The following is a 17,320-nucleotide window of genomic DNA, read 5'->3' as shown; positions in this document are numbered from 1 at the left end:
AAACAACCCGAGAGCATAAGACAGACAGCCGGAGCCGGGGGGACCGCGCCGAGGAGCAGCTTGGCACCAGCGGCCGGAGGAGGAGCAGCGCCCTGCTCACCCAGCAAGGCTCTCTGTCCCCTGCTCTGCACTTTGGAGCCTCGGGCAGCGATGCCAGCCACGCGCTCGCGGAGCTGCACCGAGCAGAAATGCAGGACTCGAGATGCACAGAAAGCTCGGAGTCCAGCATCTGGTCCAAAGCAGACCAGATCCAACACTGGCAGGTCTCTAACGCTGATTATTTTTGCCATTTCAGATCTCTTGATATGACAGGAATAGGGAAAAAAAACACTCAAGGGGAACGTTTTCCCACAAGAAGGGAGAAGGGATAAGTCCTGGGCTGACAGAGTTGTGGGAGACTTTGCTGACAACACCAACACGGGTATCCAGTTTAATTGAGGGCAAGAATGAAATGCTGTTTCAGATCTGGGGGGAAGCGAGCTGGAATCTAAGCACACGCAGGGGAGACAAGCACAGCCCTCAGGATTTGCAGAAGAATCCTGCAGCCAACATTACCCTCAGTGCCGTCTGCAGCTCGTCTTTGAGAGAGCTGATCTCCTGCTTCAGGTACTGGATTTCTGACTCTTTGACTCGCAGCAGGACCTGGAAGGGCAGAGCAGTGTCAGCGTACCCTGCACGCACCACGCAACCCCAAGACCCTCACAGACAACAGAACCAGGCTGCCTGGTGCAAAATGGGGAAAACTGGGACCCCAGGCCCCGCTGCAACCCGACACACGGCGCTCACCTCCAGCTCGTAGGCGTCTTTGCCCTGGGTGAGAGGCGACCCAGCAGCCTCTCCTCCACCCTCCCCGGTCAGCAAGGTCCGCAACCGCGTGATCTCCGCAGCCAGGCGGTTATTCAGCTCCTGGAAGAGGGGGGAGATGATGCAGGATGAGCCAGCGCTCAGCAGAGAGATGGTGACGTCTCCCTGTCCCTGCTCAGCACCTTCTCCGTTGCCCTACGGAGCCACACAGAGGCATCTTTTATCACAAACCTCACATCTTCACCCCAGCTGGACACGAGGACGTCAGCTTGGTGCAACAAAGAATAAAGACATGATGGATGCTTTTTTTGTTTGTTTGTTTAAAAAAAAAAACGGAACCACAGAATTGTTAGCGCTAGAGAAAACCTCTAAGATCTCCAAGTCCAACCAAACCATGCCCTTCCCCACCTTCACCCTCCCCGCTGCATCTGGCCTCACCTGGTTGTGGGCGTTGAGCTCCTGGTTCTCCCGCTGGCACTGGCGGAGGGCCTGCCTCTCAGCCTCCAGCGCCTGCGCCAGGTGGGCGTTCTCCAAGCACTTCTGCGAATACTGCTCCGACAGCACCTCCAGCTCCCGCTGCACCGACTGCAGCTCCTCCCTAATAAAAAAGACATCAACCATTGGCAAGCGCATTCCTGCTCTTTCTCTGGCGCCCCACACATGCCCGGGACAATCCAGCGAGGATCTAAGGACTGAGGAGGACAGGGATTTGTGTGCTCCCTTTGGGAAAAACCTCGAGAGCCAACCCTTCCCTCTCCTGGCACACTGGGGCTTGGCCACCAACCCAGAGGAGGTCTTCTTCCAGGAGGTTAAATGGCGGGCAAGTTTCCAAAACCAGGGCTGAGATCTAGCAAGCCTGCACTCGGGAATGGGTAGACCTGCACACCCACGCCTGCCTAATGTAGATGCATCAGGGCTCACAAAGCTGCTTGGGCATTTTGGTTGGCTCCTGTGCTTTGGCCCTGTCCGGTCAGATGTGGCCCAGCTGTCCTCATGCGACAGGAGCAAGAAAAGCAGCATCACCTCTGCACATCTGCTGCCTCTGGTGACCATACAGCTGCTATCTTTGGGTAGTGTGGGGACACTGAGCCCCTGGAACCCCTGAATGAGAGGCAACCAGGAACTTATGGCTGCAGCTGGTTTGGGACAGAGGGAAGAAGTCCCTGTGACAGTCAAACTGACTCCAATCCAATGCCAAAATCACGGAGGAGCCAGGGGTCTCCCAGCCACCTAACCCCACCATGAAACACAGCGACGGATGGATGACACCAGGCAGCCTTACAGGTACTGCCTCCGGAGGGCCTCGATGTCGGCGTTAACGCTGCTGATCTGTGAGCGCTGCGACTTCTCCAGCTCTCGCTCCAGCTCCTCCCGGTGCGCGTTCTTCATGGCTTCGATGGCTGCAAGGGTGGCACAGGGTTAGCACAGGGTTAGCACCCAGCACCACGATGCCCAAAGAGCAGAGCTGGAGAGGGCTTCTTTGGTTTGTTTTTTTTTAGAGGAACAATAAACCAAGTCATCCCAGAGAGCCACCCAACAGCCCAACATGGCAAAGGAGATTCTGCAAATCCTGCTGTTCAGTGAAGTGCAAAAAATTGGCCAATTCACGTCTTGTTTCCTGAACTGCAGGACTCCTAATGCAGAGACCTTGAGCCTCAGTGCTTTAAAAGTCCCAACGGCACTGAAGAATGAGGACCAGCAATGAATGGTTAATGCCTTTCTGAGATGAAACAGAAAAGTGACCACACTGTTACAGGCATCAAGAGGGATACCGAGCCAGGAGAAGGACCAGGAGATGGACCTCCATCCAAAACACCAGCTCTTCCTTGTCTCCCTCTGATCTCCATCCAGCTCTCAACCCACCCCCCATGCTGCTCCTCAAATCCTGGAGCAAACATCCCTCCCCATCAGCACGCAGCTGTCCTCGTACCTGAAATGGTGGCAGCTGTTTCCTCTGCCAGCAGGCGGTCCTTCTCCTCCCGCAGCTTCTCCAGCTCCCGCTGGTGCTGCCGCTGCAGGTCCTCGATCTTCTTCTGGTGCGTCTCCTCCATGGCTGCAAAGCCCCTCTCACATGTTGCCTGCAAGAGGGACGAGGGGATGGGGTTGAGCTGGGAGCTGCACGCCAGCGGGTGGTGGGCGCCTGGCTGCCATCCTGGGGTCTTCTCCCTCCCCATCCACGCAACAGCCAGACAAGGATGGAGCCCACAAGGTCAGGGCTTGTCCTCAACCCCTGACAGCGGAAGGGAAGGGCAAGGGTAGGTCTGGGGTCAGATGTGATCAGGGAATGCAAATACATTAAAACAGCAAAAAAAAAAGATTGCTGCGCCCCTTCTGCTCTCCTTTGCAATCCGTGCTTCCAGGTGTGGCCACCTCTGGGTGGAAAGCAGACAGCTCGTGCCAGCAACGGGACCTTAATTCACAACTGAGCATCATTTCAAGTGTTGCACAGGAAATCATTTCCTAGTTCAATGTCTAGGTTTGAGTTTAGGCGAGGAAACGGAGCAGCGCTCAGGGGATTCGGGAATCGCCAGTGGTGAAATATCAAATCCCTGCTGGATTTCCTGCACAGATCCTGCTCGTGGCCTTGTAGGAGGCAAATGCAACCCCCTCAGGCACTGGGATGGCAGGGGGTGAGCAGAAACCCACGCTGCTGGCCCTGAGTTCTCCAGGGGAGGTGTCAGACACCCAGGGGGAAATGGCCCCGCGTGGGCTCCTCTTTCATTTCTGAAGACAGCAGAACTGTCCCCTGGGGAACCACTGGGACTCCAAGGGAGATTTAAGGGGGGGACAAATTCACTCCCCAAGTGACAAAAGCATAACACCTACTGACCTGCACTAATGTACACTCTTAAGCATCACCACTTCATTATATAATCCTGAAATTCTGTGTCACTCTACTCCCCAGTTTTCAGCTCAGTGCCTTTACGTTTTAGTCTGGAGGCATCTTCACAGCTCAGTGCAAGAACCTGTCTGGACTGGCTTGCAGGATTCTTCATTATGCCTTTAACATTGGAGGGAAAGGTTGGGTGCTCCTCCACAGGGCGGGAGATTCCATTATTAACGTATTGTAAATGCATTGCTATAAATCCACGACATCAGAACACATACAAACCAGCACCAAGTGTTCCTGACACTACATCCTCCATCTGGTTCAGAAGAATCATCCCTACAAGGCTGGTTTCACAGCCCACCCTGACTGCTGGAGCAATACAAACGAAGGCATTCTGGGCTTTCTGCACCTAAATCTGGGGTTCCAGTAACTGTGCACTGTTTGTTACGTTACGAATTGCTGGCGCACACCACCACTGATCTCCCCGTGCAGAGGAGATTGCTTTGCTACAGAATTTGGCATCCTTCCACAGGAAGGTACAGAGGGAGGTTTCCACCTCACCTCACGTTTCTGAGGGCAGCAGAGACAGACTGGAGATTTGATCAGACTGGGAAGGACAGAGTTCAGGAATGCTTCTAAAAGGAAGACACAAACAAAACGTGTGCCCCGGGCACGAGGAGAAACACTACAGTGCTCAAGCTGAAGGATAGCCTGACCATATGGAGCTATTTTGAAACCCTCCTTCCATCTACACGCCCAGCAGCCCTGATGCTGAGCCTCCCCCTCCAGTAACTTACCCTCTCCTCAGCAATGCATTTAGAATACCCCAGCACAGAGGAAAGGAAGCATGGATAAAACACCATGCTCTACAGAGGCCTTTTTTTAACATAATGGGGCTTGCTTAGGCTTGATGCCCTTCACGGGGGATGCCCCTAGGCCAGGCAAACCCTGGGACTGAATGCACCCTCCCAGTAAGCTCAGTGGGAGATACCATAAAGCATGAAACACGGTAAAACCTTTAGGTTCTCAAAGTCTTTCTGGTACTTTTCCCTCAGCGTGGAAGCGCTGCCCTCCAGGTGCTTATTCTCCAGCTCATCCCTCATCACGTTCATCTGGGCCTCCAGCTCCTGGATGCGCTCCCGCAGGCCGTGCATGGAGTCCAGGTCCCCGCTGGGTCCCTGCGTGGCGCTGCCCGGCTCCCCGGCCCCCCAGCCGTCCCCACCACCCGGTCCCTCCGCAGAGACAGCATCCGGGTGCTGCTGCTGGTACTCGTCAAGGGCGTGCTGCAGGCGCTGCAGGTTCTGGCTGTAGTGCTCCTGCAGAGCCTGCAGCTCCTCGCCATGGATGGCCTGCAGCTCCTTGATCTTGGCCTGGAACTTGTCCTCCAGCATCTGCATCTGCTCCAGGTGGTAGCGCTCCATGTCCTGCTTGTCGCGGACGATGGCGTCCAGCTGGTTGAGGCCCTCCGTCCTCTCGGCCTTCAGAGCATCCTCCGTCCTGTTCAGCTGTTCGATTACATTCCGAATCTCCTCCTCGTACCGGCCCTGCAGCTCACTCAAGGTTTTGCTGTGTTTGTGCTCCTCTTCTTCCAAAAGCCTCCGCTGACCGTCGAGCTGGGAGACCTTGGCTTTGAGGTCGGCGTTCTCCCGCTCGAGCATGGCGATCACCTCGCCGTACTCACCCTGCTGCTTCCTCAGCAGCTCTTCGTACTCCTCCCGGAGCAGGGAGACCGTCTTCACGCGCTCCTGGCACAGCGCGTCCATGCTCTGCAAGGACTCCTTGTACGACTTCAGCTCTCTCTCGTACTCCAGGCGGACTTTGCAAGCGGCGTAACAAACCTGAGCCTGAACTATTGCATCTTGGACTAACAAAGAGGAGTATCGCTCCAGGTCTCCCATGCACGAGTGATACGAAAGACTCTGAGATATCTTGAGGAGATTCTGGCAATCTCTCATGGCCTCCTCAGGAGGCAGAGAGAGTAAGGCAACGGAGATTTCCTTAAGAACGCTGGATTTGTCCTTCAGCTGTTGGGCAAGATCTTCCTGAATGGAAACAAGAGCTTCGCCGCCGCGGCCTGGTAGGCCACGAACCTCCTCCATCTTGGCCCCCTCCTGGCACGGCTCCATTTGGAGGCAGCTCCCGTCCCAGGAGATCTGGGCTCTTTCTGAAGCATCTTTCTGAATTTCAAGTGCTTCAGAAATCTGATGCACAACTCTGTCAAAATCAGGAGTCCTGTACGCTTTGAGGATTTCCTCCAACATGCACTTGTGCTGCTGGAGAGCTGTTTTGGTGTTATGGAGCTCTTCTTCGATCGTTTTTAATCTCTGGTGAAAAGATTCCCTCATTTTCTGTGCCACAAACCCAAGTTCTGCCTTGATCAACGTAGCGTCTGCTACAGCACTGAGAAAACATGGAGAAAAGCCAACACCTGCTGGTTCTGTTTTGCCCTCTGCTTCTCCTTCCCTGGTGCTCAAGTGCACTCTCAACTCCTCCACCTGGCTCCAGAACTCCCCTTCTAGCAGCAGCTTCTTAGATAGGACACCGGCCAAGTCAACTGCTGTGCGAGAAGCACTTGCCGGCTCTATCAGAGCCACCTCTGCCGTTCCCCGGATCTCCCTGAGAAGCTGCGATATCTCAGAGCCTGCGTTTTTCAGAGACTCTGCTATTTGGCTGATTAGAGAGGCCTCAAAGGCCACTCTCTCAGACAGCCACCTCAGCTGGCCCGTGTCAAACGTCCCCGCTGGCTGCTCCTCGGAGACAGGCTCCCCTTCACCCAGCACCCCCCCCTCTGATGCCGGGGATCCTGTCACAAGGCCCTCGCTCTGTTGACACTCAGGCGGGACTGGTGCCCCACTCAAGGCCCGGATTGCACTCGATAAGGTTGTTTCCATGCCGGATAGAGTAACAAGGAACAAATCACCCTCCTTCTCCTTGTCTGACTTGGGCAGAGATCTAAGCTGCTCCCTGCACTTCTCCAAGCAAGCCAGCGCTTGGTTGTTTTTCATCTGGAAACATCCCAGCTCGCTAACGTGATTTTCTACGAGCTTCAGCTTCTCCTGCCTCTCGCTCTCCAGCTGCGAGACAAGAGCACTGACTTGGGATAAGCTGCTCTGGAGCTGCTCCCGCAGCTGAGACTCTGTGCTGGCCCACTGGTGGTGCAGAGCGATGAGCGTCTCCTGGTTATGGCCGTGCTGGCTCTCGAGCTTCATGGTTACATCTTTCAGTTTTTCCTCTGTAATATACAGCTTGGTTTCCAGGGAGTGGATGATTGAGAGGTAGGTCTCGGAGTCGCTTGCCGCTGACGATGGGTAGCCAGGAGCTGGCTCTGAGGACATGCTTTCTTCAGACAATGACCTGTCCTGGCTGGTGTCAGAAGAAGTACTGCTCGTCCAGTTTTTCTCTGACCCGTCCGGGTGGATATATTTTTGGCACTGGATGCTCGAGAAACGGATTCTCTGCCTCTTGGCCCCCATGACTCCTACATCTGGCTTTGCTAAGGCTTTCTGAGCCAACTCTTGGTCCTGGAGCTCTGCAGCTTTGGAAGGGGAGCCAAATTCCTCCGCTTGCCTCTGGCTGGTCTCAAGAACCTCCTCCTCCTCCTCTTTCAACGCACAGGTCAGAGCTGGGAGGGCATCATGACTTGGCAAAGGCTGCCCCAGCTGAGATGGGTTACTTTCATCAGCCTCGAGATGGGGGCCAGCATCTTCTGCCTCCTCAGCACACGGCCCTGCACCTACACTAGTTAATTTCCTTAAAGCCTCCTCCTTGGCCTTTAGCTTTACTTTAGTCTCCTCTAAACTGCTATCCAAAGCAACCATTTTAACCAAAGCCTCACTGAGATCTTGATCTTTCTTCTCCACAATTCTCAAGTGCATTTCCTTAACGTGTCTCAGCTCCTCTTCTTTTTCTTTCAGCACTTTCTGCACACCCTGGAACTGATCTGACACCTCCTCAAACGATTGCTCCAGGTTGTGGTAGTTGGTCTCTTCCATTTTCAGCTTGGCTTGCAGCTTTGCAACCTCATTATCTGACTCAGCAACTTGATTCATGAGCTCGTGGAACCGACATTTGATCTGATCTCTTTCCCTCTCGAGCTCCTTGATGTGCTCGCCCAGTTTCTGGATGCTGGCCTCCTTCAGCAGCAGCTGCTCCTCCAGCTGGTGGACAAGCTCACTGCCCTCGAACTTCGCGCTCAGCTTTTCCTTCTGCAGAATTTCCATTTGCTGCTCGCTGTTTTGCAGCTGATTCTCGTACTCGTTCGCCCTCTCCTCTACCTCTTTCAGACTCCGTATTAAAACCTGCTTTTCCCTCTCACAGCTCTCCAGCAAAGCCTCGTAGTTCTTCTGCAGCTTCTCCTCCATGAGGATGCGCGCCTGCTCGCTGGCGTTCAGCTGCCTGCTCAGCTCTGCGATCCTGTCCTGCAGCCGCTGCACCTCCTTCTGGTGGTCCCTCTGCAGAGCCTGCTGCATTTCCAGGTCCCGCAGCTCCTGGGTCTTCTCAAGGAGCAGAGCCTCGGCGTTCTTCAGCTTCTGCTCGCTGGCCTTCAGCTGGGAGCTGAGTGCGGCCTCACCGTGCTGCCACTCCTCCAGCTGCTCCTTGGCCTTCTCCTTCTCGCTCCTCAGGTCGCTCCTCAGCTTGGCCAGGGTCTGCTCCTTGATGGAGAGCTCGGCCGCCGCGTTGCTGAGCCTCGCCTGCAGGCTCTGAATCTCGGCTTCGTGGTGCCGGATGACGTCCTTAGCCTCGGCGTAGCTGCGCTTCAGCGACTGGATCTGCTGATTGATCAGCTCTTGACGCTGGCACTGGGCTTCCAGCTCGCTTTGGAGGTCTTGGTTGACTTTGTGGAGCCTCTGCCAGGCACCTGATGGCGAGGCGGCCACCTCGGTCTTAAAAAAATCGATTAAATACTAGATTAGTAACACTCTTGGCTCTCCCTTCTGAGTGTCACACCTCTGGCCAGGCAGGCCACGGAAAAGCTCCTCGCAGTGATTTGGCTGCTACCCACAAGCTCCAATTGGGATGATTTGTTCTTGGCACAATTTTATTTTGTCTAACTTTTTTTTTTTTTTTTAAATGAGCAACAACTGCTTTCCAGTAACAGAAAATATGGACCATAACGTCAAAACAGCTGTACAGTCACAGGCTAAAAGGAGAACAACCAAAATCAAACGGAACCAAAAACAGAAAACAAAACAAAAACAATGAAAAAGAAACACCAGCAGTAAAACAGAGACAGACAGACAAGAGAAAAACTGGACGGGTGAGAAGGAGGGGATGGGGACAGGCCGAGAAGAAAGGAACTGCTTTTAGTGTGTGGGTTCGTTTTGCCGTGAAACAAAAAGTGCACAGTTCAGGTACCACAGTCCTACCGAACAAAAGCAACGACAGAAAATGAGGTGGCAGCAAATGACATCACTTCCCAGCAGAACGCAGCGAGACAGGACAGCCGGCGTGGCGATGTCATTTCGGGGACTGCTAGACAGGACTTATTGGCTGCTCAGTGCATTAGAGAGATGCTGTTATGCTAGAGCTTAAGGCTAGGAAGGATCTAAGTTCTCTACCTGTAAAAAAAACAAAACAATACAAAAGAACAAAAAAAGGACAAAATAAAAAGCCCAACAAGTGAAGGGGGGGGGGGTGGAAGGTATGATGAGAATGTAAAACAAAAGAAACCAACCTTTGTGAGATTCAAACCAAAGCAATGTAGCATGCAAAGAGAAAACTCACAGAGAGTCATGCAATAGGCGACAGAAATTATGTATCTTTAAAAAAAATACACAGACAGGAAGAGGCAAGAGAAGCACAGCGTTAAGCCTAGGAATTTGGCCTGCCCTGCTGTACTCTGGTTGCTGGTAAGGAAAGCCCACAGATGTGACACTCAGTTATGTTAAGTTAAATTTCATGCTTTACACCAAAAAAAAAAAAAAAACCAACATGCAAGGACATCCACCCGGGGACAGGTTAGTAGGTGCCCCCTCCCTCCCGCTGGGACCGGAGCTGGGGAAACCACGGGGCGGTCTGAGCCCCCGCCATGCCCCCCAGCCGGGCACCGCGTCCCGAGGATGCTGTGAGCGAGAGAAGGGTTGTTACAGGAGGGCAGAGAGGCTGCAGTGCACAGCACATGCATCGGGGCGCTTATCTCGGCGGCTGCCTTACGGAACAGCGTCCTTCGTGCTGGCGTGTGTCCGCGTGGGGCTGCCCCAGGGCTCGGTGCCCCCGGGCGGCTCGGGAGGGACGGGCTGGCAGCGAGCGGGGTCAGCACGGGAACTCTTGGAAATTAGGGGGTGATGGAGGTATGGGGGGAGTGACAAGTTCAGAGCGTGCATCCAAAATAAGACCGTGATGTTTGCCCGCAGTTTGGGGCTGAAGAAAAGCTCAAAGAATAACCTGCTTCCATCTTTTTACCCCAGCAGGGTTTGGTGAGGTTTCTCCCTTCTGCAACAGGGCTTTAACCGCTCTGTTCCCATGGAATGTAAGGAAAAGCCCTAGGAAAAGGGACCCTCTGACCCTTCCAAAAACCCTGCCCAACTCCCAGGTCAGAGCTGGGGACACTTCTTAGTGCAGCAAAGGTTTGTTCAGCCCCTCTGCAGACTTTCCCCTCCTGTCCTCCCCTGTAACAGATTGCTAGGGCCAGTCTCAGCATGGCAGCACAACAGCAGATGGATGCAGCACCCCGCTTTGCAGGATGTGTCCCTGCAGGAGCTCCTCCCTGCACCTTGCACAAACCTTGCTTCTCAGCAGTCTCATGTTGACAGCCCTATGGATGCTGAATGCTGTTCAAAAGGGCTTGGGGCTGTCTCCCTAGCCCTGACTTATTTGCTAGCTCTGTGTCATTTTCTTCTCCTTCTGGTCCCTGAAGACTTTCTTCCAACATTGCCAAGTGAAAACAGCACTCCTCCCTGCAAGCACTGTAGCTTGAGGGCTCCAAAATTAATGCATTACTAATAACTCCTCCATGGAGATCACCTGTCAGGAAGGGAAGATGCCTGGGGTGGCTCCTCTGACTTTGCAGTTTCCTCAGGGGAAATTTCTCCCTTGAGAAACAAACAAGGATGTCAGGTTTGCTGCCACGGGAGCACAGCGTGCAGCCACACAAGGATCCAGAGTCACTTTGTCCCAGGAGGGGCAAGCAGATCAAAACCCCAGCCAGCAGAGCCAGGAGTGCCCCACAGGCTTCATGCCTTCTCTGGAGCACAAATGCTCTCATAGGAGGAGTTGGCAAAAGCTCACTGTTTGGAGGTGGGGAGGAAAGACTTCCTAAGAGATTCCCTTATCTCTTTTGCCAAAAATTCCAAAACCTTTCCAGGCTTTCTTGAGGAAAGGTGTCTTGCAAGAGAAGAATCCACCAAAGTGCTCCAATACAGCAGCCAGGCTGTCCCAGTGCGAATCACACTCTGCCCAAGGCGATGCCTCTGCATCTGCTGGGTTTGCCATGGAAGAGCCACATGAATTCCCTAGCCAGGAGAAACACAGGACCATGAGATGCTCAGAAAGCCTTATATCAGTCCTACTGTGTGACAGGAACGCCTGGGACTCAGGAAGGGGGATGAGAGCTGCTGCAAAGGCAAACACAGCACAGGGCGGACCAGAGATGGGCTCTGCTAAGATCATATCTACAGTGGTTGTGTTTTGCTTTCTCCTGGGGAAGCCAATAGGCAGCGTTATCTCCTGCCTGCTGCAACCCAAACCAGAGGTTTCAGTAAGCGAGCAAACCTTTTAAAATGACAGAATTAGCAACTTTTCCAAGAAGGTCAGATCTCTTGGAGCCTGCTCAGCGGGGTGTGCCCGGACCAAAGCGCACCAGGGTCCCTTTGGCGCAGGGAGGACGGGTTTCCCTCTCCTCCTGGCTCTCCTACCTGCAACACGTAGCCCTCACGGGCGCTCTGCTCCCGGCCCAGCGCCACTTTCAGCTGGTCCTGCAGGTGCCGGTTCTGCTCCAGGAGCTCCAGGGCTTCCTTCTGCTTCTGCTCCAGCTGGAGGGACACGAATAGAGACAGCATCCAGTGAGTGGGCAGGGGCTCAGCCATCAGAGCGCAGGGCTTCCCGTGGCACTGCTCTACTCTGCAACCGGGATTTCATTTCAACAGGCAAAGTCCCACCCCCTGAAAGAACTGCTTGTGCTTAATTCATAAAGCTCAATGTGGCAAAGGAGGAATGGCACCAGCTCGTGCCAGGCATGGCCCAGGCAAATCCCACCCCAGTTCAGATTGGCGATGCTCCTGGTTACTCTGCGCCTGTACCCCTTTCATTCCTGTTAATGCACCTCAATCCTGACTAACAATGGCCTTTGTTATCCCACGTGTGGACCTCTTCCAAGTGAGCTGAGTCTCCTTTTCCTAAAATCTTGAGACCATTTGATGTAGGCTCACAAGAAGGGAACCTTTGTGGCATGCACTGCAATTCCAGCCCGTTTATGGTTTTGCAGGCGTAACTGCAGACACAAATCTCTACAGCTGCAGAGGCACGCAGAATTATAAGCTTAAATTCAGAGTCTAGTTAATATGCCTCAGTTGTGCTCATCTCATTAGAGGAAGGCAGGATAACAAATGGCAGGAGCATCTCTGCTTGGTGCGGGATGGATGGGGTAATGAGGTGCTACCTGCAAGTGCAGCACTAGGAACAGAGCACGGACACAGACCTATACTTCAAGGGACCCTACAGCATATCCCTGCTCACTGTTATCCCAAAGCAGGAATAAACGCAGCTTTAAGCCTTGCTCAGTCTTCCTGCTTTACCTCCTTCTCCAGCAGCGTGGTCAGGTGCTGCTTTGTCAGCCCCTCATCCCGGTCCTCGGCGTGGGCGAGGTGCAGGGGTGCGATGGGGATCTGCTTCTCCTCCCGCAGCGGGGTGGTCTCCACCTGGTGCCACCGCTGCTCGATCTCCACGTGGACGTTCTGCGGTTTGATGTCCGCGGGGACGGGCAGGATCCGATCCACCTCCATCCTCAGCGTCTCCTCCTGTCCCGCTCCATCCACGGCGTCGACCATCTCAAAGCGTTTGCGCCGCTCCTCGCGCCGCCGGGCCCGCTCCCGCTCCAGCTCGCCCGGGTCGGTGTCGGCAGCACTGGTGTCCCTGGGGAAGGCGGCGGTGCCGCTCTTGGAGGAGTCGGCGGCGTTGGCGCGCTCCTGAGCCAGGGCTTGCTGGATAGGGCGGAACTCAGCCCAGTCGAAGGTCTTGGATCGTCCCTCTCGCCGGCGCTCCCGTGCACGGCTCCGCTTCTGCTCCGGGTCCAGTTCAGTTTGCTCCGCGTCCGGCTTCTCGCTGGGCTTCGGGCTGGGCTCAAAGGACGAGTTTGTTTTGTTTTTCTCCTCTGGCAGGGAGCTGCGGGGACAGAGAGAGAGCAAAAGAAAGCATCACTGGGTGCTCGAGGCGGCCGGGAACTCCCACGCATGCCTCCAAGAGCTGGGTGGAGAGGGGCTGCCGAAGCCCAAGCCAAAGCCAGGTGCGTGCCCCCTGCCCCTCCATCTCCTGGCACCTCTCAGGCACAGGAGCCCCTCCTCGGGTTGTGCCGGTGTGCGAAGCCACGGTGCAAGCGGCCCCTGGGGAGTGGCCGATCCCAACCACATTCCTCCTTGGCAGCCACCCTGGGGTCGGCAGTGGCCCCAAACCTTCCTCATGAGCCGGGAAGGGGCTTCGAGGGCTCCTCCAGCACCTGCCCACACGCACACACTGATCAGCATGGCCACATCGTGGGCTAGCAGGGAGGATGCCACTGCTCAGCCTGGCTTCAGCGCTGCGGAGAAGCAAAGAGCCGCCCCAGATGCCTTTTGTAACTGGGGTCCGGTTTTTCCTCAAGCTCAGCAAAGTCAGGCTATGAATGGGGTCGAAAACTTCTCCATGCCACTATGTGCGCTGAAGACACGGATCTGCCATGGGTGCCGCAGCTGGTGCAGCGAGGAGAGCAAGAGTTACACAACACGCCGCGGCCGTCCCCCAGAACACCATTTCTCAAGCAAGGAATGGTTTTCAGGGCCGAGTTAGAGGGTTGAGAGGGGAGACATTCTCGTCAAGCAGGGAAAGTGAACAGGGGAGGGCAACACCGCTTCCAACCTACGGGCAGCCCGTGATGCAATACTAGCTCATTAGAGGCAGACATGCCAGCCTTGGAACATGCAGATCAAAATTAAAATAAAGACGATGGCCATGTGTTAACCTTGCAGAGGAATCCTGTCCCAAGAGAACAGCAGGTGTCTGCCAACCCCTTTGCTACCAGGTTCTCCCCCAGATGCCTCCTGCAACACAGCCCTTGGGCCCCACGCCCTGCATAAGCACAGGGCTCCAGCACAGCCTAGCTGAGCTTTCCAGAAGGGCACAGGGAGCAGAGCCAGAGGGCACCTGTCTGGGCCCTTCTCTGCAGGCAGATCAACATTCACGAAGCTCCACGAGCCCACACACACCACGGGTCCCAAAGGAGGCAACACAGAAGGGCTCCTCCAGCACACGAAGCAAATCCTGCTCCCCAAAACAAAGACCAGAGTAGAACTGCATTGGTCCAGGGCTAGTATCTACCAATGCGCCTCCATCCAGGATCAAACCACTGGCTCGGTAGAACGGGGTTTCAAGAAATTCTGGCTACAGCTTTTCAGCTACAGGCTGAGACCGGCTTGGAGATAACTCCTTCCTCAGCAAATCCAGAAGGCACCACAATGCAGCCTTGCTCCGCACCCACGAGAAGATGCTGCACAACTCCAGAGCACTCCCAGCCATGCGCTCAATGTGGAGTCAGTCAGCAATTACAGCTGCATTTTAAGTAAGTAAAACAGAGAGGAGATGGCATCTTAAAATGGAGAAGAGCAGTAGAAAGAAAGGGAGTCCTGGGGCCCCTTGGATGTTGTTGGGGAACAGAAATGACACTGCTCTGAACACCATGTGGAAGAAGCCAGGAGCTGGACTCAATGATCCTTATGGGTTCCTTCCAACCCAGGATATTCAACAACTCTGTGAACCTTGGCATGCCTAGAGGTGCCACCTCCTGCCAGCCTGTTCCTACTGCACAGATCCCAAAGGGCACAGCGCTGTGAGACTCAGCAGACAGCCCTGAGATTTGGCACTTTGTCTCCCAGCAGCACTCCATGGCTACTGCTGCTGCTCACACATTTCGCACCTCCTCCCCTCCCAGATAAATTAACTCCCATCACGTGGCAAAGGGAGATTCATAGGTCAGGCAACAGAGAGATGATTTCTACCAGGGGTGGCTGTGAGCGCAGTGCGAGCTCCAAGGTGAGCGTATGGGGAGCACAGAGAACTGGGGCTGGGAGCTCAACCAGGGGCTGCAGCAGCTCCCTTGCTCCTTGTGCGTGCTTTACATCTGCACGGCCATCACCGTGTCATTAACACCTCTGCAGACTGCAGGGCAGGGAGCAAGGCAGCACCCGCCCCCCGGGGTGCTGACACACACTAGGATATAAACAGTAATTAGGACTTGAGTAACAAGGAAGCGTGCGCTGGGCTGAGTGGAGACGCAGCCAGGAGAGGCGGAGGAGGGCGATGGGAGCCAGCAGCCCCAGCCCAAGCTGCTCCCAGGGTGAGGATGCCAACAAAATGCATGGAAGACGCCCAGCGGGCTGCGCTACGCCGCGCTCACACCGCAGCCCAAGGGCTCACCCAGGGGCCCTGGTGCATGCAGAGCTGCAGCTCAGCGCCGTGCCTCGACCCCACGTGCACCGCACCTGGAAGCTGCCCAGTGAAAACCAACACGAGTGCACCTATAAAGCCCTCATCATCAGCTCAGGGCTCAGAGTTGCCATCTGATTATGCAGCATAACAAGTTACTGCACGACCGGCACCTGGACCTCCTCTGTGGGGTAAAGCCGAGTCAAACCGTGCCACATGGGCTCAGAGAAGCAGACAGTGAGCACAGGACCACTGAGATGCAGTAACCTGCTAGGCTATGCATAGATATGGCTCTTTAAAGGCCGAGAGGTCCCCTCAAATTTCCTTGGTCTTCGTCTTCATGTCTAGTCACATCGGAAGGTATCAGTGTGGGGCAAATCAAGTGCCAAGACCAGGCTGCTTCTTCCCTTCTTTCTGGCTTTTATTGAAAAGAAAAATAAAGGGGGAAAACAAAAAAAAAAAAAGAAAGAAAAATAAATGAAAACTGCAGAACTTCCCATCCGAGGTGCAGAAAAGGAGGAGCATGCAGTGAATCACAAGATATACAAACCACAACATGTTAATACAGGAGAGAACACAGTTTTCCAACCTGGGCTTCAGCACGGATAGTTTCAAAGAGAAGTTTTTCCTGGGATTGCATGGAAATCAAACACACAGAGGAGTGAAGAGAGAGGCGGCTTCCCCGACATCCCGTGAACCCATTGGAGCTTGGGAACGGGCGGACGGGTGCCAAGCGGGGTGGGCAGAGGGGCCGGTGAGAAAAGCCGTGCCACCAAGGTGGGGGCAAACCTGGCAAAACCCTACCGGTTGCAACCACATTAAGGACAGGAGACGGTGAATGCTGTGGCTGTGTCTGGGAAGCCCATAGGAGCGTGGCTGGCGCAGCTGGTTAGCTGTGAGGGGCTCAAACGCCCTGTCCCTGCAGCCTCAAGCGCTCACGGCCGGTTCTCAGGGAACCAAGGGGCCCCTTCCTCTGGCACTGGTGGCAGGAGGAGACATGGATATTGCTAAAGAGCAAGGGGAAGGAGCTCCTGCTAAGTGGAAGATTGAAAGAGAAGGGAGGCGGTTCGCTGGATGGAGTTTAAAGTCTATCAGAGCCAAAGAGCTTCTCCTCCAGCCCCGTGACCCGCAGCGGGGCCGGGCAGCTCGTGCTGAACAGTAGCCAGAGGAAAGGGGGAACCCAGCACAGCTGAATCCAAATGGTTTCACAATACCTGGTGGGAATCCAGAGGAGCCTTGATATAGGAACAGTATTTCATATTCCTACGCACAAATTAAAGCCACATTTTCAACCCTCTTTGAAAACTGCACCCGTAAGAGCAACTCAGCATTATCAGCATCCCCACAAAGCGTATCCAGATCAAGCCCAGAGAGAAGGATGGGAGAAAGAGCCAGAGCTTCCAGGGGCAGACAGGTTCAGAAAGAGGAAAGCACGGGGACAAGGAAGAGTTCCTCCTGCACAGCAAACCACTGCAGGGTCTGTGACCCCCCCCCCCTTACCTCGTTACGTCGGGTGCGGTGGTGGGGCGAACGTGCTTCATGATGGTCTGAATCCAGTTGCGGCGGATGCCAGATGTCATGGCAGAGAGGGTGAACTCCCCTTCCTTTGTCTGAGAAGAGCAGGGACCGGCTCAGAGCTGCAGGCTGCACCCACCGGCACCTTCCCGCACACCCCACAGCCACCCCGAGCACCCAGCCCTGAGCACCCCTGCCCCACGCCATCCTTACGTGGATCTGGAAGCCGTAGTTCCGCTGGACTGGGTACTCGGTGACATCATAGCACGTTGATAAATCGATTTCTCCATCCAGGTCTGCTGCCTGGAGAGAGAAGAGAGAGGGAAAAGATGCTCTAACTCATTGCAAATCAAAAGCACCGTGGCTCAGTGCAGGGTAAGGTTTGGTGAAATGCGTTGCAGGGAGGCAATGAGCAGGGCTGTGGGGAGCACAGAGCCCCAGGAGCAGTGGGGCTCAGCCCACGGGGTGACACCTACCTCCTCCGCCACCGAATCCCGGTAGTATCTCAGGCTTTGGTCAGTCAGCACGAACCAGTGCTTCTTCCACTAGGAAAAAACCAGC

The 17,320-nt window shown here is 54.8% G+C and overlaps 1 protein-coding gene across 17 annotated transcripts in view; it reads right to left on the bottom strand.

Annotated features, from left to right (window-relative positions):
• Positions 1-17,320, bottom strand: part of MPRIP (myosin phosphatase Rho interacting protein) — a 60,006-nt gene that overhangs the window by 4,983 nt on the left and 37,703 nt on the right. For 11 of the 17 annotated variants that reach the window (XM_021411522.1, XM_021411521.1, XM_021411520.1 and 8 more), the window contains 11 exons: positions 17,236-17,304; positions 16,973-17,062; positions 16,745-16,854; positions 12,367-12,952; positions 11,488-11,604; positions 4,651-8,517; positions 2,735-2,882; positions 2,087-2,204; positions 1,243-1,402; positions 787-906; positions 556-642 (listed from right to left, as the gene is read on the bottom strand). In XM_021411522.1, coding sequence (XP_021267197.1) covers positions 556-642; positions 787-906; positions 1,243-1,402; positions 2,087-2,204; positions 2,735-2,882; positions 4,651-8,517; positions 11,488-11,604; positions 12,367-12,952; positions 16,745-16,854; positions 16,973-17,062; positions 17,236-17,304 — 5,472 coding nt within the window. The remainder of the gene's footprint in view (positions 1-555; positions 643-786; positions 907-1,242; positions 1,403-2,086; positions 2,205-2,734; positions 2,883-4,650; positions 8,518-11,487; positions 11,605-12,366; positions 12,953-16,744; positions 16,855-16,972; positions 17,063-17,235; positions 17,305-17,320) is intronic. The other 6 variants (XM_021411530.1, XM_021411529.1, XM_021411533.1 and 3 more) reach the window with 1 other exon arrangement.

Source organism: Numida meleagris, chromosome 13, assembly GCF_002078875.1.
Source record: "Numida meleagris isolate 19003 breed g44 Domestic line chromosome 13, NumMel1.0, whole genome shotgun sequence".
NCBI lineage: Eukaryota > Metazoa > Chordata > Aves > Galliformes > Numididae > Numida > Numida meleagris.
Note: the sequence above shows the minus strand (reverse complement) of the source record. Positions and strands in the feature narration are given on the sequence as shown.